Source organism: Artemia sp. Qi Xiang Cuo, chromosome 13 (genome assembly GCF_049724085.1).
Source record: "Artemia sp. Qi Xiang Cuo chromosome 13, ASM4972408v1, whole genome shotgun sequence".
Lineage (NCBI taxonomy): Eukaryota > Metazoa > Arthropoda > Branchiopoda > Anostraca > Artemiidae > Artemia > Artemia sp. Qi Xiang Cuo.
Genome location: NC_142806.1, coordinates 12370403 through 12393391, shown reverse-complemented (window position 1 = coordinate 12393391; position 22989 = coordinate 12370403). Strand labels below are relative to the sequence as shown.

Here is a 22989-nt window from a genome sequence, read left to right as displayed (position 1 = left end):
TTCTTTTCTCCGTCTTTATTCAAAAATAAGCACTAAAAAAAGTCGGTTAATATAACAAACACCACAACATTATCACCTCAATTCTCACTTTCAGCTTCAAGCAACGCCTAAACTTCAATCGTTGGGGGATTCCTATGTTGTCCGTTCTATCACAGTTTCCACCCCTTTTTTTCTACGAAAATAATGAAATAAAACTATAAGAAGGGGGATTGGTGAGGGGCTGGACTTCTGAGGGGTATTTATGACCTCGAGACAGGATAAAAACAAACAATATATTTTTTCCAAGAGTTCTAAGGAGAGTTCTAAGGAGTTTTAAAGAGCTCTAAGGAGATGAATCAGGCAATCTTTTAACATCTTCGACATTAATATCGTGATAAATTCGAAGTATCGTGGTGTACGTTTTATCACAGTTTCAACCCTTTTATTTGTCCACGAAAATAATAACATTAAAAATTACAATTAGTGAGGGGCTGGGGTTTTGAAGGGCTCATATGACACTCTTGATCTAAACCACAAAAATGAAAAATGCCCTTGAGTTAATTTTTCATCAAGATTTTTAGTTTCTCAAATCGACTATGGATCAGTTTCAGAGCAAAGTTAGATGCCCTCGGGCATTGGGCAAAACACAAGAAAGGAACAGTTACAGATGCCCTCGGTTTTTTCTTTTTTTTTGCTTTAGAAGAGAATAAAAAAAACCTAACAAACAAAAATAATACAATGGTGAATTAAAGCAAACTATATAATATCAAAATATATTGTTTCCTTTTCTTCTTCTCGAAGAGATTAATCAAATATCTACGTCTTCGTCAGAAAGCAGATCCCACGCAAACGTTTGTCCACTATTATGCGATTCTTGATAATGAGCTTCAAAATTATCATCAAGTTTTTTAAGTTTTTCAAATCGGTTATTAAACAGTTTCAGAGCAAAGTCGTACAGCTTCACATCTAGACTATTGAACTCCAGCACCGTTTGCTTCTGTTCTTCCGTAAGTTCCTTCAATGTTTCGCTACTCACTGTCTTATTATAATGCTCAAATGGAAAGAGAAATTTCGTTTTAAAAGTTCGTTCAAAAATATATTGACTCATTTGCTGGTGCTCAGTGATGCCTACGAAGGGCATTTTTGATAAGTTGAGTTTAGCACTGGACAACAGCAATCGATCCCTCTCGCTCTTACTCATTAAGGAAATATTGTAACATCCAACTGCTTTTAGGTCTGCTAACATTCTTGTTTGCCGATTCACTGCCAAATTATACTGACAAGACATGAAACTATCCAGAGTTACATTTGCCCATCTGTCACCTGTAATAATAGCAATTACTGTTATGGCATAATTGAATATATACATACATACATACACACACACACATATATATATATATATATATATATATATATATATATATATATAGGGGAAGGTGGTCCATATTGAGCAACTTTTTTTTTAAATTGACTTTAGCCAATTACGTATTTTGTAGCTTTCCTTATACCAAACTGTAGTATTTAGTGAATAGTTTTTATGAGTATATTGATGAATTTTAACCTTTACCCTAGCTGATTAAAACTTCTCATGGTTTACTATGTACCATCTGGCATGGGGTGGTCCAAATTGAGCCAGCCTACGGTCCATACTTGGCCACTGAAAGATGCATACAAGTAGTAATTAATTTAATGGTCCCTTTTGCAGGGACTTGGTTTGAGATCTTCTTCAAAATATACTCGCGAGGATAGATTATGGAATCTTCGTTTTCAGTCCACTTCCTTTTACGTATTCCTATTCCTATCATGTCTACGCTTATTTTAGCTGGGTTATGACTCTTTCCTAGAACAACACCGGGATGATATTCCCCTTCATAGACCACTTTCACACAATCTCCCTCTGGAATAGTATAAATTACTCCATCCTCTGTAGCCTGATAATTTTCTTCCCGTCCTAGGTGAAAAGATGAGTCATCATTCATTGAAAACTTTCATCGCTCTCCAGATCATGTTTCAATATTTTTTTTCACCACTACTTGCTGGACTGCTTTTGGTCTTGCAACTTTGCTTCTTTTTCCCATTTTTGCTTTCTCCCCCGCTTCAATTTGCTTTTTAACTGAAGTACCAGTTAATACTTTTATTGAGCCACACTTCCTTCCCCTAGTAGATTGTTTTCTAGTCACAACTGTTGCAAAAGTTGTGACTTGCTCTGGAGTGATAATGGAAGAGGAAGCTTATTCACCGCCAGTGAAGCCTGTAAAACCCCCTTTCGGGTATGCAAACTTGGGCAGTCCTTGAGGTTCGTCTTTGTCCTTTTCATCAGCCATATGATCAGGCGACATGCTTGGTCTGTCATTTACATACAAGGACAAAAATCTTCCTTGGTAAAGACGTCAGGGTTGAAATGCCAAATACCAGAATTGGCAAATCAACTCTGGATATTGGAAGGGGTGAACGTACGTAGGAAGGAAATCCCAACCAATCCTGCTATATTGTAGATGGTAACCGTTTTTCCCGGATTGCTTAGCATCCAATTATCCATCGCTCGGTTGTAGTGAGCTTTGAGTGGGGAAATAACACTGACGTCTAGTGGTTGTAGCCTATGGCTGATATTAGGAGGAATGGTAAGAAGGACAATGTCATTTTTCTTTGCTATGTTCAAAGTGTTTACCGAAATATATGATTCATGATTATCAAGGATCAGTAGCTTTTTTTGCTCAGGTGAGGCACACGAATGCTTCACTAAATGGTGCAAGTACTCGCAGAACAGCTCTTGTGATATCCACCCAGAGGGGTTTGCTCCAGCAGCTGACCTATTTAGACTCTCAAATTATAGCATGGTGGGATAGAAGTTCTTTCTTGGAAAGATAAAATAAGGCGGTAAGAAATTTCCACTTTCTGCAACTGTTCCAATCATTGTAACTAGAGGGTCTCGTTTGGCTGACGTAACTTTAGGCCGACTATTTTTTTTACCTATATCAGTCAGGATGTCCAGATCATCAAATTACCATATCCACCCTATTTTGAAACGGCTTGTGATAGGGACTGGCTTAAAAGTCTTAAGTTGTTTATAGACATTGGTAATATTTGTAGGCCTAATTTTGTTTGTTTTTCTTGTTTTCTTAATCTATTCTGAGTATTTTGTCATTTACAAAAGGTAACAATAAATTTTTAGATGGTAAATAATGCTATGGTACATAGTGAGTCAGTGGCTGACTATGTACCACCTTACACTGGCGCGGTAAGCACCACCCACCCTCAAGCCACCAAAGTCCAATGAAAGAGTGCATGAAGGGTATAGAAGGACGATTTTTCAGAGATGAAAGGTATACATGGAGGATATAGACATAGTTTGCTTAACAATATTAGAATATGTATAGTCCAGTTGAGATCCCTTAAAATAGATCACTAAATAGTGTCATTAAATCTGGTCAAAACACAGGGAACACGCTTATGTCAATGAAACATAGTCAAACACAGGAAAAATGCACTCTATGGCGCTTAAATTTACTAATTTAAGCAAGCACAGCGATGTATTGGCTTGCTTATCTATAATATAGTGAGTATACCCCGTTCGAGATCAGTTGAAAGAGTAGCACAGAAGATTTTTTGTACTAATAACAGCCATATAAGAGAGAATAGGGCAGGCAAAAGGGGGCATGGTTTGAAGAAGTCTGTGGTAAGGATATTTGATTGGTTGACTTAGTGTTCATTTAAACCCTTAGGTAACTGCAACTTAAAGTGCGGCAAAACAAGTTTTCTAACAACTATTATTATTTGGATAAAATAAATTCCTCATTATTAGCTGAAATACCATAATGTTATATCGAATAATAGAAAAGCTTCTGACACCAAAATGACACACAAAGCACAGAATTTGAGGTTATCTTTAAAAAACAGCGATAAATTCCGACATGAGTGAAATTGGACTTACTTGTTATATTTTTTTTTTTTTTTCAATGACCAGATTCTAGCAGTGGCAATCTAGCAGTGCATTTTTTAATGACCAGATTCTAGCAGTGGCATTGCAATCCCGTAATAGACCATTCAAATAAGTTCCAGGTCCCCCAAAAACTTTATGAAAAGGCATATGATCACACGTTTCATCAGTTTTGAAATTGTTGGTAATTTCAACGAGAGCTGAAATTTTTCTCAGACAACTTTCAACTAAGGATTTAACAAAACAGTTGATGCTCTTACGCGCCAAGAACTTGCTGTTAATGCCAACTAAAGTACCAAAGACAGTGACAATGAAACCTGTATTGGTTAAGTGGAAACTTAGACAACCGTCTATATCTTTAAAAAATTAGAAAAAATGAGAGCTCAACTCTTAATAAAAAAGACCTTCACGTGCGGTTACACAGTTTTTTGCAGTAGCGGGTGCCAAATTAAAAAAAATAAAAAAAAATGTAGTTGAAAAATAATTGACTCCGGGAATCAGCAGATGGTTCATGTTTGAATTTCTACGGACAAAAAGTTTAACCGATTTGTTTCGGTAATTCATTTTCACTTTTCAACGTGGCAAAGCTGGCACTGCATTTGAACTTCATAATTATAAAACTAATAGAAGAAAATATTAGAAAATCCCGATTTTCTGGAATAAATTAATCTAAGAAGGGTCTAAAAAATATTTTCTTTTGATGTCCTTGGTTCTTTAGAATCATCTCTAATGACTTATTAAAGAGTTTGAGACACAAGGTCGGGCGAAAACTTCTATGTCAAATAGGCTTTACAAAATGTTATGTGTTTTTCTTTATGGATTTATGGTTTTTCAACAAGTATTACTAGGTGAGTTATTACCCTTATGTGTTTCAACATTGTTTCTTCTTCAAACTTAAAGGGAAATGCTCAATAGTCCTTTCTGACCGAGCTGGTCGAGTGAGGGGGATAATCCTCTCCATGTGTGCATGCATGAGCATATGGCTTTCGAACATGTGACGTCATACGTCATGACGTCATCAATAACAAGAAACGTCACTAAGATAAACCCCACTTCCCTCTCCAATGTATGGATGCCTTCCAGAATAATTATGGCAACATTAATGGTAACTTCCATTAAATTAATTATAGCAAAAATTAATTATTATGAAGTTCCATATTAAAATAAAACACACCGTCTAGTACCTAAAGTAGCTTTCTAAAAAAAAAAAAAAAAAAAAAAAAAAAAAAAAAAAAAAAAAAAAAAATCATGTTCTATTTTTACATTGGAATTCCGGCGAAAGGGGATTAAGAAATGTATATTTTTTGAGAACATATGTTTTTATAGATATCTTGAAGGCGTCATGTGTTATAGTAAAACAATTTAAATCAGCATGCATAACTCCTTAGAAAACAGCATATATCATGCCAGATATCAATGGCTGACTATTGTCAATACTAATCGACACATGGTCCTTCTAGTAGTCAAGTATAGCTCTGAAACATAGTACTTCGAAAGGTCAAGAAATACTAGATGTTCTCCCGAGGAACCGACCAAGGAGATTATTGGGTACTCAATTGACTACATATCAAACAATAAGCTCCATAACAGACAGGGGATTCGTTTGGGGTGGCAAGAGGGGGGGGGCAGTTGCCCCCCCCCAATGATGTGAAGAAAAAAATATTAAACATCCCATGCCCTTTGACTATCCAGATATGGACTCCTCTTGCCCCCCCCCCAAAAAATGCTGGAGATTCGCCCCTGATAACAGTTGTAGTTCCATCCCAAATGAGCTCTTAAATATCTCTCTGTTATGTTACATACGATGAAATCCCGCCCCCCCCCCCAAAAAAAAGGTAAAAATACGGCATTGGTTTTTACAATCCCTACAGGCGGTGCAGATCTCCATTCCATGGCCCTTCAGCCAGGAAGTGCAATGGGGGATGGGGCTTAGCCATCCTGTGCTTTCGCACACCCTCCCTGTTTATTTTACCCATATTTATAGATGGGTCGACTCGGCTGATCTCACAGAGTCAAGCCACTGACCCCCGTTCAAACCAAATAACCGGTAACCCTAGGAGTCGAACCACTGTCCAACCGCTCGTCAAAATATAAAATATATCTTGAAAACACGACGTGATAAAGTAAAATTAAGACAAAAAAAGTGAAAACGTTATTGTGAAACCTGAAAACGTTGCTGATTACACGTTTTCAGTTATGTAATCAGCATTGAAAACTCCATCAAAAAACGACAAATATCATACCACATATCTATGGCTTGATATTGTGTGTTATTCAATGCTGATTAGATTTTTCTATTTTAAATTACCTTAGACCCTCCTGTGCAGCCAGAGAAACCTAGGGCATCCACAAGGAGTTTCCGGTCTTCTCGTAATGCTGCCATCATATCTTCCTAATCAAGATACAAGAAATCTCAAGGTGACCTTCCAGTAGCTATCTAAAAAATCGAGGAAGAGAAGTCGTCCTGAAAATACCCTACCAGTCAGGTATTTGTTAAAAAGAAAAAAAGGTCTAACCTTCAAAACAAGGGGGTAATTCATTTTTGGTGGCTAGCCGATGGTCACAAGAATGTTTCGAATTCTTCCATGTTGCCCCTCTTTGAACATGCCGAAATTCTGAAAGGAACCGAGAGACAGGATCCCGAAGAAACGTTACGTAAAGGTACCTAGAAACGAGAGATACATATAGTTACGTTTCACAGGGTTGCATCATATAAATATACCGCATACAATACACCATAGAAAGTACCTAGAAACGAGAGATACATATAGTTACGAATCATAGGGTTGCACCACAATGTTACAAATGTAAAAGAGCATACACAATCTTTTTTTCGGGGGGGGGGGACTATCGGCGTCGATACACTAAACGGAATAGAATAGTTGAGCATTTTATACTTAAAGAGAATATGGTTATTATTAATAATAACTAAAATAGTAATAATAACGAGGGGGTAAAAGCCCGATTTGCGAATCTTCACGTAGCTCTTAGCAATATTAGCAGCATATTACAAACGGGGTGTCAGGGTATGACAGGTCACTATATAGCACTATCTGGATAGTGTTAAAGAAGTTCAATTCAAATATTCAAACACAAAGCAATATCAGAAGTAGATCAGAAAAGGTTATCATGGCATTACGGGTCTATCTTACACTATCTTGATATTTTGGGTATTTTTCATAAAACCCTGGAGTTTATTCTTATAACAATCAACCACTAAGTAATTTATTTTTCTCATAATTATTTTTTAGTCTACAGAAAATTTAACAAAGGTTCGGAATTCAGATGTTCATTATCCTCTTTAATTTGCATTATAAATCGGGTATCAGGGTATGACGGGTCTAGCTTTCGCTGTATGTTAAGACGACTTAAGACTTCTCTACACTACCCGGTAGTCATAACGACGATTAATGACACGTGATTTACTTTCATAGATTATTTCTCAGTCTGCATAAAAATGCAAGTCCAATTTCAAATATTCAAACACAGAGCAATATTAGAAGTAGACTGGAAAAGGGGTACCATGGTATGACAGGTCTATCTTACACTATCTGAATATATCATAACTTTTCAAACTATCCGATAGTTTAACACTACCCGAGTTTTATAACACTACCCGATAGTTTAACAAAATTACGATTAAAGACAAATAATTTACATTCAATAATTATTTCTTAGTCCATAAAAATGCAAATAAGCTTAATCTCAAATATTTAAATACAGAGCAACACATGGCTGATCTATTAAATATGTACAGTTTGGCACAGAATATTTTATGTTTAATTTTATATTATATATAAAATTACCCAGCCAAAGCGCACGGAGTCGGCTCTATAGCCTAGCTGATACTTACTGATTTTGTCATAGTTGATTTAGTTAGATGTTTTTTTTTTTTTTTTTTTTTTTTTTTTTTTTTTTTTCTTTTTTTTTTTTCGAGTTTATGTTTTAAGGATAATATGTGATATTTCTAATTTGCGATTTCTTGAGTGTAATCCTTTTAGAGTAGGAGATGTTCTTTATGTTGATTCAGTTCAAGTGCTGATTTTTCCCCGTAAAGAGATAGTTTTTATGTGGATGTAGAGCTTTATAATAATGGATTTGCAGCCATCGTAAACAAACCTTCGGGTTTTTATAGATGGCCGCTGTAAATTTGTTTGAATTTTTTTATGTTAAATAAATTAATTTGAATTTGAATTTTGAATATATATATATATATATATATATATATATATATATATATATATATATATATATATATATATATATATATATATATATATATATATATATATATATATATATATATATATATATATATATATATATATATATATATATATATATATATATACTTTATTTATTTATTATTTATTTTTTTGTTTAGTGAGTTCGGTTGAAACAACTATTATATTATATGCATCAGTAAGACAAATCTCGTCAATAAGATGAGGGACAGTTCAAGTTTCCATGCATGGATTTACAAAAGGCAGGTACAACATAGCTTGACACGTGCCTAAAATCCCCATATTAGCCCTCAGTAAAGAGAAGGTACATTTACACGAAGCCACACCCCCCAATCTATAGTAGGTGACATTTAAAGTATAGTTTCTACAGCCACCTTTAAGGTGCCAAGGTGGCCTTAAAAGTCACACTTTAAGGTAAAAACCTGTGTAAAGGAAGTACTCTAGAGCCACAACAGGGGACAAGAACCAGTGGCGTAATTTCATCAAAATCCTGGGGGGGGGGCAAAGTTGGAGCCATTTTTCCCAAGTCAAGTGAAAATAACAGTCAAAAATAAGCCATACAGTGCCATAATGGCAAAGATATACTGACACGTTTCGCTGGATGCTTGAATTATGCAGGTTCATCTTAGTTTTGAAAATATTTTGAAGAAGCTAAATTTCAGCTGGGGGGGATGGGGTCTGGAGGGACAAACTGGGGTCTGGAGGGAGCAGCTGCCCCCCTACCCCCTGGCCTATAGCAAATTACGTACCTGACAAGGGCGCGTTGCTTCTGTCACTAAAGGAGAACCCTTCCGATATATACCACTGCCAAAATAACTAGCTACCCAGAATATCCAAAAAAAATTCTTTATTTTTCATGGTAACATTGGCATTCACATTTGTATTCGCAGCACAACAGCACACAAAAAAGGGGCCAGACTTAGATATTTGTGCGTTTATATTTCGATCCAAGAGCTTGTGAGATTGGACGGTTCACAAGTAATCTGATAAAATTTCAAAATGAAAAATTTAGTCCTGAATGCTTCATGAAAGGGTAATTATCAAAGCTAAATTTGTACTTCAAAATGGTATTTTTTGAAAATAAGGATTAATACTGGCCACTGAACACAGTTTTTGTTTCTGTTTTAGTGGCCAATTTGAGTAAGTCAATACCAAAATGCAAAACTATTTGACATCAAATTAAATTTCAGCACCAAAACATCCAAAAAATGTTTCCATCAGTGGATTTAAATTTCAAAATGAAAAACGATAATTAGATAATTTTTGAATTTGCTCCACTGTTTCGCTTTATCGCCGTTCTGAATGGTTCAGCCAAATTTGTTTTCAAAGGTAAATTTGTGATTCAAATATGGACTGATAAAAAAAAGCCCCAGAACACAATTTACTTTTTTAATAGCCAATTTGAGTAAGTCCGTGCAAAAATACAGAATTACTCAAATTTTCAATAAAAATCCTAGACACTTTTCCTGATGATTGATGCATTAAAATCAAAACCAGTAAAATATTTCTCTTTGATTTTTCTCCACTATTTTTTATGGACTTGGTCAAATCTACCTCTGAAGTCAGAGGCGGTTTTAGTGGGGAGACATAGGGGGCACTTGCCCCAGGTGCAGAAACTTTAAGGGTGCAAGATTTCAAACAAATAATCTAATGGATATAACCATTTCGATTTTTTTAAATTTTATTTTTAATAAACAAAATTTTGCTCAAATCTGGCCTGACAGTTTTTGGAAGACAGGGGAGAGGGGGTGGCACTAATCAAGATTTTGTCCCGGGCGTAAGAGAGGCCAGAACTGCCACCGTCTGAAGTTTTTATGAAAATCAGAATAGAAACCTTCGATTATTATTTTCCCCTTCAATTTGATCCAGCTTTGTATCTACACATTCTGTCAATTCCGTCCAATCCGCGTGCAAACCACATTTCCAGCCAGTAGAATAGCGACTAAAAAGCCAAATTTCACGACTCTTTCCTGGTCTAAGGCAATCACATCTTTTCTTCTCATGATGACAACTACATGGTCGCTCAAGATCTAAATCTTTTACTAAGTGTCTTCCAAATCTGAAAAAAAAACCTTTTTAGATCAGGGATTCATGAACCTTTTCCAGATCGATAATAAGAACAAGAACACTACTTCTACTACTGGGAACAACAACTCACGACAGCACCAGCTCACCTGGGGCCATCAGAGCTGCGTACGCTCCTCCACCAACTCAATCTATTGAATCAAACTGTATCAAAACCAGTGCATACTGAACATAAAATAGATTTTGAATGATTGCAGTTTTATGATGCTCACTAGGTTATGTAGAGAAAATGAGAAATATTATATTAAAATGGAGACAAAATAAAAAGAGGCATCTAGTTTTTCAAGGTCACTTTGCAGAGACTCTCAACTGATACAGAAACACTGATAGATGTAAAAAGGTTCAGTCCTTACAGGATATCCAAGTTTTTTTCTCGGAGTCGGCGGGGGAGGGGAGGGAGGGGGCTAACACCGTTTCTTAAGGCCACAATTTTTCAATTATGAACAGTTTTCCCTATTTTTTAAAATTTGTGTTGAAAATTTTAACAACAATTTTGCTGACATTTTCAAAAAAACTTTTTATATAAAAAAAAAATTTATTACCTCCTTTCCTCCCCTCCCCCTCGGCACGACTCCAAAAGGTAAAAAATTCGGCAAATTTTCTAAAACTTAAAAACATGTATAAACAAATTATGGATTAAATTGAACTTTTCGATTTTGTTACATACAAGGGTTGACTTGTTTTAATTCCGAATCAGGGGTGGATACAGCTCTTATGTTAGGTGGATTAGGAGAGACAACAATAAAACTCAACCCTGATTTTAATTCTAGATCAGGATGGATACAGAATTTATGTTAGGTTGGGGGAGACAACAGTAAAATATTAGCATTTTTCGCCCCTCCGTCCCTGTGGTTAGTGAACGTTCTTCTTTGCCCCTAGATCCACCCATGATTTCAATGCTAGCTCACCCCGAGGTTGAATACTTGGATGGTTTAATAGCAGCGCAACTTGGAAATGTTCCGCGGACACAGCCGTATGTTATTTTCTTCTTTTTTTGTCAATTCCAAACACGTAATATTTTAGCGGAGGGTTCATTAGGAATTCTGACCGTAGCCCCCAGGAAAGAGGAGGTAAATTCCCGAGAAGCCCCTTTGTTATAGGCAAACGACCTGTGTAAAGAAAGCACTTGAGGGCCACCAATATAGCCCCATCATGCAAAATCAAAATAACTTAAGTACAAAATAATTCTTTTAACAACGACAGTTTCTAAGTTGCTAAATTTAATGTGAAAAAATCAATGTTATACTATATGAAGAGAAGAATTAATTGGAAACATCTAGTTTTCTAAAGGTCACCAACTGACAGAAAACTGATCGCCACAGATATTCACAGGTAGCAAGATGTTACGAGGAGTAAGAGTATTTTTCTGAAAGGGGGGCTCGCCACATATTTTTAAGGAAAAATAGAATACAGATTTATATGTTTAAGAATAGGATAGTTTTTAGGTGACTAGGTACATACATCAGCAAAATTTTGGCGTTTCCTTCTCCTCCAGAAAGATGGACCCAAAGACGAATCTACGAAAACTTTTTTGTGGTGTTCTGAAGTTAAATAGTGCTGTTTAAGTGAATAGGACAGCAAAGATGGATTTGAAAATTATTTTGTATTATTCTGAGTCTTGTTCTAAAGCTAAGAAATATCATTCATACACTTATAATTTCTTCTTTCATTCATTCTTCTTCTAATTGAGCTGAATTCTATTACGGGCCACCACACCAGGGGATAATGCAGATTGGGTATTTGCGCCCTCCCCTACCCTAATTTTAACTTGCATCATTCCTGTTTGTTTTTTATTCTAATTTCGATCATCGTTCCACACACAAAACAAATATATAGTATCGTAATATGCAAAACAAATTTAAATTATTTTTTAACACCTAGATTAGTATTTTATTATATCGCTGAATTAATTACACATATTAAACTTATAACACGAGTTTATTATTTATACATTAATAATATTATATTACTTTTTATTATATTATTATATCCTTATATTACCTGATAACTGATTTAAATTAACATAATCATACTAATACAACAGATAAAAACTGGCTTCACCAATTTTTCTTTTCAACCTCCCTCAGTACATTTGTTACCCAGACATCACATTTTCTCTTTCTGTCTATATTTTTCAGACTGTACAATCTATTTTGTCTCTTATGGTTCAGTATAATTCTGCATAAAAGTTCATGTTTATCGCTTGATCAATTTAGTTTATTCCTGAGTGCGAACGAACAAGTGCACATATACACATTGATTTCCTACACAATTTATTATATTAGCATGTATGTATTTACAAAAAAAGCCATCGGGCCATAGGAAAATAAAAACAGAACATAAACATAACAAAACCAACAAAAAAACACAAATAAATCTAAAAAAAACGTACGATTTATATATGAATCTTCAAGAAAATATTTATAAAGGGATACATCTTTCACGATGTATCAGCCCCTCATCAACATACTTAGCCAAATTCCTTAATGTTATTTTAACTCGTGATCCTACAATCCCTTTCACCCACCTTCTATCTACCAATATAACGAAAAACACTCATTTCTCAGATTCGCCAATTCTTTACCATTCCCCAAAAATGAAAAATATCCTCATCATCTTCCCCAAACATCGGACAAGGGACTGGGTTAACCCTATGACCCCTAAATTTCCTCTCTCTTGTATTATGTTAATATGCAATATTTGTTACACACTCTACTACAAGGTAGTCTGTACAATACTTCTGTAACAGCGTAGTGGATACAGCCGCACCTGGAAAATTTCGGGGCTGAGGTTCGATCTCGGCTGTTTCAAGTAAATCATTAATTGTGAATTGTCGACACCTCTAAATGTGCACCTTGAGAAACTTTACCTTGAGGTAAACGGGTATACCTCAAGGTACTTACGGCCTAAGTGGTTAGCGCGCTTGACTTGAGACCCTTTTTCCAATAGGACAGGGGATCAAGTTGGTTTGAACTGGGGGTCAGTGGTATCTCTGTAAGCTCAGCCAGAGTCCACCCAACCCAGAGGCGTACCTGGTAAAATCTGAGAAAGGTTAACAGGAAGGGTGTGCAAAAGCACAGGAATACTGGCCCCTAACCCTCCATTGCACTTCCTGGCTGTAAAGTCCAATGGCTATTCTTTACCTTTTTTTCACTTTTATATTATTATGTTACAAACATATTAATAGATTTATTTTAAAATATATAAAAAGTCTGCTAATATTGAAGTACCAAGGACAGTGTAAATGCAATCTGATTGTTTTAATTGGTAAAGCGGAAACTTTCTATGCACAACCATAAGTGTCTTTCAGTATCAAGGACATCAAAATTAAAACATTTTTTACCCTCTTAAGTCTATTCATACCTGAAAACCCGGGATTTTCTTTGATTTTTCTTTTGGTTGTTATACAATTATTACGATTTTTTCATTGCTTGAATTCTCTCCATTGTTGCCACGCTGAATCGAAAAATAAACAAACAGAAACTTTTCTTGTTTACAAACGAGCTCAACCAAACAGTTGTAACACCCAATTTATTTGCATGGGATTGTTGAGCAATATAACAATCAATAGGATAGTACAACCGTTATGTTCAATAGGGCTACTGAAGAAATACAGTCTAGTAGGAAAAAATAAAAATTAAGTTAACAAAACTGACATTGTTTGGATCAGAAGAAAATAAGGATTCTATTGATATGTCAATAGTCAACTACAGGAATGAATATAAAAGAATACGATAGCCTAATTTGTCTTTCTAAAATGATGATTTTGTAGGTGTCACTTAACTAATTATTTTACGTTTTTAATTTTGAATAATTTTAATAACATCCATAATGATGCATAGCTTAGATTTATGCCAGTGTTTTTCCTTTGTTATAGCAATCAGGAAAGTTACAATTTCTAGAGCTCCAATTTGATAGTTTTTTTCGCTTATTTTATGCTGATGTTTCACATACCTTCCTTATTTTCAAACTTGACGCCTGCTTACATGTTTAATGTTTAAATTTTAGTAACATCCATAATACTGCATAGCTTAGATTTAAGCCAGTGTTTTTCCTTTGCTATATCAACCAGAAAAGTTACAATTTCTAGACCTCCATTTTGGTAGTTTTTTCGCTTAGTTTCTGCTGATTTTTCACACACGTTTCTTATTTTCAAACTTAGCGCCGGCTTAGTGTAAAACTCTCTAACTGCATATTGAAGTATTTTTCCTTAAAAATTGAGCTCCATTTGTTGTTATGCATTTCTTGGTAGTAGTGGATGCCAAAAAAAGGCTTTGTCCCTGAAACTTTTCTGAGTTACGCTCCCATTAAACTTTCCAAGCATTCAAACCTTGGAGTGAAATAGAATTGGAATCAAGGGCAAATCAAGGGCAAATCTAGGTGACAAAGAGGCACGTCCACAAAAAAAAGTACTCTGAAGAATAAGGAAAAACCGGGAAGTCAATTTCAAGGGAAAAGACCTCCATTCGTTGTTATAAATTTACTTGGTAGTAGCGGTGAAAAAAAAGAAAAAAAAAGATGTGGGCGAAAAATAAGAAAAAAAAATTTTAAAAACAAGGTACCTAACAACCTTTTAGGGCATATTTGTCTTTGGGAATGACAGATTGTTAAAATTTGAAGTTCTACGGACAAAAAGCGTTGTCGAATTTAACTAAATAATTTTGCTTATTTATTTTCACGGTTCAACATGGCAATGCTGACGAAAATTTGACACTGCCTGAAAAGCTTCGGGAAGCTAAAATACCCAAAGGAAAATACGGTTTTCAGGGATTAGCATAGCTAAAATATGTTCAAAAAGCTTACAGTTTCAATGTTGATGTCCTTGGTACATTAAGATATAATAAGTCGAAATCGAATGTATAGTTAAACAGATAGTAGTAATTTCAATGATAAAGTTTTCTTTATCAAAAAGACTGAAAATTCAAACTTACATTGAAATACTTACTGAGTCCCTCCAGTTTTTTGAATATGAAGAAAAACCATAACGTCGTTTCCTTTTATGCTAAAATTTACATTTTCCACATCGCAAATATTTAAAAAAGCGACATCTGAATTAAATTCAAGAGAATTTACGAGACTTTTTGAATTTCTGGACATACTTGCCATCCAGCTAGCCTGAAACAAAAACATATAAAAAAATACCTTTAAACAACATGATGTTGAAATAAAACAGATCCCTCAGCTTCAAACACTCCATAAAAAGCATTTACATTAAAAAAAATTGAAAATAAAAGTAGAACAAACAAAAAATAGTTATTATTTTATGTGATTAATATTCCAAATTTCTTAATGGTTGGAGCCAGACTCCTTTACCTCAGGCTATACTGCCAACAACTGCCAACTGCCAACTATTGCCAACAGTAATTCGATGTCTATTTGCTTTTTTTATTACAAATTTATGCAAACGAGGTATATAACTCAAGTCTTCGAGCCTTTAATAGTGACAATTCAAAAATATGGTCTCCAAATATTACTAATTCCTCCTTCAATGTTGCCAATTTTACACTTTTATTGTTATATTTCTAATGTTTGGAACTGCCCAGCTATATAACTAGAGAGAAAAGAAGACACATATTCCAACAACTCCATAAAAGAGTAATTATAGATCAGGTCAATTCGGTATCTCTATATCTCCGAATAAGAATTTCATCTAATGGTTGTTTCTGCCGACAATTGCTGAACGCGGCAACAGACTTTTGGTCGTCAGCGTCTTTCAAATGAGTATTCACCAACAAGATCGCAAGAAAATGTCTTTTAGCATTTGAGAGTCTAATTCACCATCTCTGAGAAAGGCAAATGTCGCCCTTTTAGGTTTCCCTGTGAGAGGACAAACATTCGACCTACCCTAAGGTAAGCAAGCACCATCTAATACTATCCCGGGGAGGGAGTTTATTAATTAGTTTACACGAAATTAATACAGAGGATCCCTCTATCTGTCACTCTCTTGAACCTACACTTTTCTCATACTCATTCATTCTCACACTCTGTATCTCTTTATCAAAACCTCCTTCTCTGTTTCTGTTTTATTTTTCCATGGTGTTTCTAGTTTGATGGATTCTACGAAGAATATGTCTGTCAAAAAATTATAAATAATTGAAGATCTACAACATGAGGTAGAAAAAAACACTAACGGTAGCAGACGTCTATCACGACAAGGTCAGCAAATTACTTCAAACTCAAAAAGTTGTCTCACAAGCTCGACTCTTCAAACAGAGCTACTTGAGACAAGTATGCAGAATCTAACATTAGAACAAACACCGAGTAAGAGGATAATCTGAAATTCTCAATATAATGGAAGAAGAGTAACCAGACTGCAACATATAACCAAAGCACACTGAGCCACTTTAACATCATCCAAGAGGCTGGGGAGGTTACCAATCAGTTCGCATGAAAGGAGGTTAGAGATTCTCTTACGTTCTCTCTTGATCTCATACTTCTCTCTCTCATCCTCCTATATATTCATTGCCTTGTTTCCACTCTTAATCTCTATCCCTCTCCATTTTTCTTATAGTGTCTGCAAATACATTTTAAGCTGATTATAGCTTTTAAGCTAGTTTTTATGAAGCTTTCACATACACGCCTGATCACTAAAGCCTAGGACAAATAAACCTTTTAGTATTTTAATAGAGAAGCAAGATCTGAGTAGTTTGGTGCCCAGGAACAGAGCCGTTCCTAGAGTTGGTGGTGCCCGGGTCAAAATTAATTACAACAAACCCCTCCCAACTCAAATATAAACAAAAAAGGCTCCCGGGCCACGGAATTCAGGTCAACTGCCCAGGTTGCTCCAGGGCAGTTGGCCTGAATTCCGTGGCCACGAGCCACCAGGTTTGTATAGTTATCTTTATTATAGTTTTTTTTATAGTGTCTGCAACTTGAAGCATTTGGTGAATATTTTGTCGGTCAGCATATCGGTAGTAAGTCTAGAATCTTTTTTAGTTATCTGACAAGCTTGATTTATGGGAATTTTCATTCCAGTACGGAGATAACAACCCTAGAGAGAACACTGAGAAACAAGCTGATACGCTCAATAGGACAATTTAAAACAATATTAACCAAAGAAAAAAAAACGAATTTTATAAGTCATATCAGCTCTTAATCCTAAATCACTAAGTTTAAAGAGTGCGACCGAAGCTTATATGAATGCGGCCCATTACCATTACTCTAGATTATACTTATTACTTTGCATGTAGAAATGTATAAATAGCAAAGCTGTTTTTCCTTACTCATATTAATCCCTACGATTTTAATTATTTCTAAATATGTACCAAGGGAACGAGGCACTTGAACCCCCCTCCCTAAAATTTATGCCCGACTCGTGGAAACGTAACAAAAATGCATATAAATAAGTTTTTGAAGCTGATTTTTAAACCCTGCCCCTCGCAAAAAAAAAAATCCTGGATGCGGCCTCGGTACAGGCCTCGGATGTTGCCTCGGAACATTTTATCGTTTTTATGTGTAAAGGCCGAAGGGAAGCAAGGGCTTCCCAACATGGAGATTGCATAGTCAGTAGGTTTAGTTAAGAGGTGACGAATTTTATGCGTAGTTTTAGCAATTTACCCTATTTTATGTCAAGGGTGGCTTTTGTAACTTTCAGGATACACATTTCTGTTGGGTGGGGAAGGGGTTTAAGGAACCTTTATTCTAATTTTTTCTCGAGTTTTTGTTTGGAGTGAAAGGGGCAAATAATTCTTTCTCTAATCCTCACAAGAATACATATTAAAAATTTGTTATTATTTTTTTTCTTCTTTGATTTTTTTTTTAGTTACTTCCTGTTGCCTAACTAGGTCTTTGTCTATTTATCAGATAATGGCAAAGAGGCAACCAAGATTCTATTATTGCACACAGGGCCGTATCCAGGATTTTTTTCGGGGCGGGAGGGGGGTTAAAAAAAACGCATCAAAATTTATACAACTTCATTTTTGTTACGTTTTTTTATGAGCCAGATAAACATTTCAGAGAAGAAGATGGGGGGGTCAAACGCCCCTAATCCCCCCCGTGGATACGGCCTTGATTGCACCTATTGCAATGCTTTACCCACATATGATACGTGTCACTTCACAAGTGGAAATACCCAAGCCGTTTCTATTCACACTTTGCCAGTATCTTATAATATTTTTAAACATCAGAAAAACCACTTATTTTCCCAACGCATGCTCAAGAATACTTGTAATAAAAATTCCAGAGATTGATAGGACTCTTTCAATTGCCAGTACGGTAATGAATAGTTTATCTCAATACTCAAATTAGTGAAGAATTACCTTTAGACAACAACAGCTAATAAAGATTTGTGTAATCTAATGTTGACTTATTCCCCAAAAGTCAACATTATGTTTGCTAAACTATACTAGAAAAAATCAAAGGTTTTTAATTGCGCCACTATTTTACGGATTGGCTAAAACATTGGGAGGAGTGTTCCGCAACGTACGTGACGCCCCTGGATCCTGTATTTTTTGCCTAAAATAAAACTTGTATTAAAAGCTCCAAGCCCAATGCTTTATAAAACCTGAAATGCCTTATGTTCTTGCTAATTTTTCCTGTAACTCCTATCGCCAGAGTTGCTTTATCATTCCGGCTAATACATACTTGCCAGAACCAAGCTTAATGTAAGCAATGCAGAACGTGGTTAAAATTTCCGGATTTACTGGTTATCCATTCCAGGGAAACTAAGCAGACAAACTGTTCCACATGTTTCTGGATTATCCTAGAAATAAATTCAAAAACTGGCTGACTCCTCCCCCTCTTAAAGGTAGGATCAGGGAAAAGAGTTCAGAGGAACAGTCAGGAATCCAGTTTAAGTTGGGCAGGGATATCAAAGTTTTTGTTCAGGGGGGATGACTGTGGATAGGTCTTTAAGTAGGAATGACTGTGGATAAGTCTTTAAGTACGTTATCATGGCTATTGATCTAGAGGCTATGATGATTTTCTAGTAATGGTCCCACAAGTTCACTCCTGCATTCACCAGAGGGTATTTGTGCATTATACGCCTACGCCACTCGATCAAGTTTGCGCTGTGTAAATCTCGAGAACAGACCGGTTTCTCCATTAATTTCTTTCAGCTAAGTTTGAGACAAGACAAAGACAAGTGACAGAATAGATGGGAAATATATAATTTGGGCTATATATTTACACACACGGGGGGCGGGGAGGGGTGGTGGTAAAGTATTTGGACAGTTTGAAGTTAGAAAACAAATCTTACTTCATAATATGCACAATAATTGTACCTAACACATTTTGCATGCAGACCCGCTTTACTTTACCCCCACCCAGCCTAATGTGCAAATATATAGCCTAAATTCGTTTCTAAAGTATTATATTTTCATCATATTTTGTGATATTTCGTTATGAATGAGCGTCAAAGAAACAGGTTCTAATTAAATGAAGCACTTGAGTGGCGTATAACACACAAGTACCCACCAGAGAATGGACATGCTAGTTAGTAAAAGTGGTTGCCTCTCTCACTACCCAATTGAAACTTCAACAGTCATGACTAAAAGTGAGAGTCATTTTGATGACTTCATATTTGTGTTAAGGTTGCTAGAAAACCATGTCTCATAAGAATTTTAGTTTCTAACTGGTAATTTTTTAGTCAGTAAAAAATTTAAAACCCAAATATTGAGAAAGAAAGTACCACGATTTTACTATTATTTCACTTTTACCACTTTTACTGCACTTTTGCCACTTTTACTGCATTTACAGAAAGAATCTGAGCTGATAAAAAAAAGATTATCTAGTTGGTAAAATTACCATAGCAACCAGGATTGCTAAAAAATACTAACTAATGCAGAGTGAGTATTTTGATATTCATTCCTGAACGGCTGATAAAAAAAACAGGGGGTACGAATATATTACTAAATATTTTACAAATTTATTTAACTTTATTGAAATAAATACCATTTTACTATTTTTTACTAAATAGTAATTTTACTATTTCATTTCACTTTATTTGACTTCATACTAAAGATTTTACTATTATTTCACTGTAATTTTGTCACTTTTACTGTATTTACAGAAATACTCTGAGCTGATAAAAAAACAGAAGATTATCTAGTTGGTAAATTAGATTCCCCACCCCCCCGAAAAGACATTGATAAATAGCTCTTCTGGCTGTAACTATAAAGTGAGGGCTCTGGTTATTATATTTGATCATTTTAAATCTGAGTTACATATGGAGCTGCTGGACAAGCATGTCTTTTAAATAGACTGTATAGGATTAGCAATTTAATGTTCTGTTCATATTTATTCAATTTGTCTAAATTTATTTATTAAAAAAAAAAAGAAATGTAACATCTTTCCAGGTTATGAAATAAAATATCATGAACGAATCTAGTTGCAAGTGTGAGTTTACCTCACTACTTAATTGTACCCCCTAATTTTTAATAAGTTCTTTTCATTTACTTTTTTTGCTGTCGTTATTTACTAACATACCCTTGGAAGCGAAACTTTCGGTATGCTGCTGGTTAAATTTCGGATTTTAATTGAGATGAGATGACTTTTATTTACAACTACTAATTACACCATACTTAACTGGCACTTACCACATTTTTTAAATAACATTATGAACAAACGTAGAAATGGTAAGAGCGCATGACGTTTTATTAAGCCACTATTGTGGCTTGAGCAGCATTACACAATCTTTCATCATAAACCAAACTCATTCACTCTTCCTTTTCTTTTCATTCCATTCAATACTATTTATCTCTCCTGAAAAAAAACCTAACAAACAACAATCAAAATTATTTAATTCCCATCCAACAAAATCTTTTTTAGTCTAATTTTAAACTGAAACTGGTTTTCTGACTCCCTAATGGTCTCCGGGAAACCATTCCACAAATTAACTGCATAATTTTTAATTACAAAACTGGATCGACTCGTACTCCTTACTTCTGAGACTAAGCTTCCACGACCTCTAGTCCTATGATGATGATAATCAGAATTAAACTTAAAATATCTCTAAAATATTCAGGAGATAATCTATTAAGCACTTGGTAAGTAAAGACTCCCGCCTGATGGTCCTTCACCTGATGAATATTTAAAATTCTAAAACTCATAAAACATTCACGCGTGTGCTCATACTGAACAAACTCACCCAGTTCTCGAAGCGCCTTATTCTGAAGAATCTGCAGTCTTTTAGTATTTAAAGAAAAATTAGATGCATAAATAAAGCAGCCATAAACAATAAAAGCAGCCATAAACAATAAAAGCAGCCATAAACAATAAAAACAATAAAGCAGCCATAAACAATAAAAGGATGAAAAACAGTATGATATATATATTTCTTAAAACAGTTCAAGGTAACACGAATTGAAACAAATTATTGAATAGCTACTACAAATAGAAACCATGCATTTGTTTAAAACAATTTTTCATTTTTTAAGGTCTGAATATGTATCATCCTGCTACACCAAACACAATCTACAACATAAATCGGGTTTCAACTTCTGTAAACATACCTTTAAATCACTTTTGGAGCAATATCTGTCACCACAATAAGACCCAATCAGGATACCCAGGACAGAGAGTCCAATACATAAGAAGGCAAAAAAACGTATTCGCAAGCTATATCCACACAGGCCCATTGTCAAGGGTACACTGAAGTGGAGTCAGTCACAGTGTTGTCATGTTTAGTGTCAGATGTTGAGGGTTTACTCTCATTCGTTTCGTCTATCTTTAAAACCACTTTGTCTTGGCATTTCTATGCCCATCTCTTAGAAACTTCTCTATAAAAAGACACTCCATTAAAGTTAGTTTTGATTGTATTTACTCAATGGGTTAAATGTGAAATAAAAAATGTCATAAAAAGCAGAGATTTGTCAACAAAAGGTATTATACTACTACTACTAACAACTTACTGCAATACCAAGGCAATTGAGGCCAACAAAGCTACGCACACTCCTCCTCCATCCCAATTTATTCAAAGCCTTCCTCTTTACACCCTCGCAAGAAGTTACAATTTCCCTTTAATCGTTCCTTACGACATGCTTCCACCCCATTGTATTATAATTTTTTCAAAATATCGCAATACGCAAATTTTTTCAATTTCTTTCGAAATACAAAATACGCCAAACTATGACTGGAATCTAACTCAGGTACAAAAAAAAATTAAATAAAGCATTGAACAAAATAATATGGGAAAAGAAAAAAAAGATGGTGGAACTATTAAGAAAAACAAAAAATACTATTTTTGGGAGAGAGCAAAGGCAAAAAATCTGCAGGAATTTATACGGGGGAACCAAACCTACAAATAAAATTAAAAAAAAAGAATACAGCAATGTGGTCAAGTCAGCCCAGCCACGTTATGTTAAGCAAGGTTTTGTAATACAAAAAAAGGCTTCAATTTTGCCATGTTGTCATGGACCTAGTTTCATGGGCGTAGGCAGCATCTTGTGTAGAGGGGGGCAGCCGCTTCTGTGATGGAGGGGGGAGGGAGGGGTCTTACTAATACTTCCCAAGGTCCTTTGAATAAAGGTCTTTAGAAACTAGTCATTCTATATTTCTCTAAAACTCGGCCTTTAACATTTTCCATGTTCTACTTTTCCTGCAACAGTGTAATATAAGAGACCCACTATCCAACTTCCAATTTCCAGAAAATATAAACACCATATAAGCGATTTGACACAAATCAAATTATGGTTAGATAACAGCTTCTTCTAAGAATTCAGTTCAAAAGTTTATAGGTGTGCAAAATTAAATATCAAAATTGGTATAGGGGAGACTGGCCCACGTTTAGCCAAAGCAAACGGT

At 35.1% G+C, this 22989-nt stretch overlaps 1 protein-coding gene across 3 annotated transcripts in view; it reads right to left on the bottom strand.

The window, feature by feature from the left end:
• Positions 1 to 4: 4 nt before the first annotated feature.
• Positions 5 to 22989, bottom strand: part of LOC148944964 (heparan-sulfate 6-O-sulfotransferase 3-like) — a 42751-nt gene continuing 19766 nt past the window's right edge. For all 3 annotated transcript variants that reach the window (XM_089099416.1, XM_089099415.1, XM_089099417.1), the window contains exons 2-6: positions 21699 to 21965; positions 15194 to 15363; positions 9998 to 10222; positions 6436 to 6584; positions 5 to 1302 (exon numbers count right to left, since the gene is read on the bottom strand). In XM_089099416.1, coding sequence (XP_088955542.1) covers positions 788 to 1302; positions 6436 to 6584; positions 9998 to 10222; positions 15194 to 15363; positions 21699 to 21824 — 1185 coding nt within the window. In that variant the 5' untranslated portion in view covers positions 21825 to 21965 and the 3' untranslated portion in view covers positions 5 to 787. The remainder of the gene's footprint in view (positions 1303 to 6435; positions 6585 to 9997; positions 10223 to 15193; positions 15364 to 21698; positions 21966 to 22989) is intronic.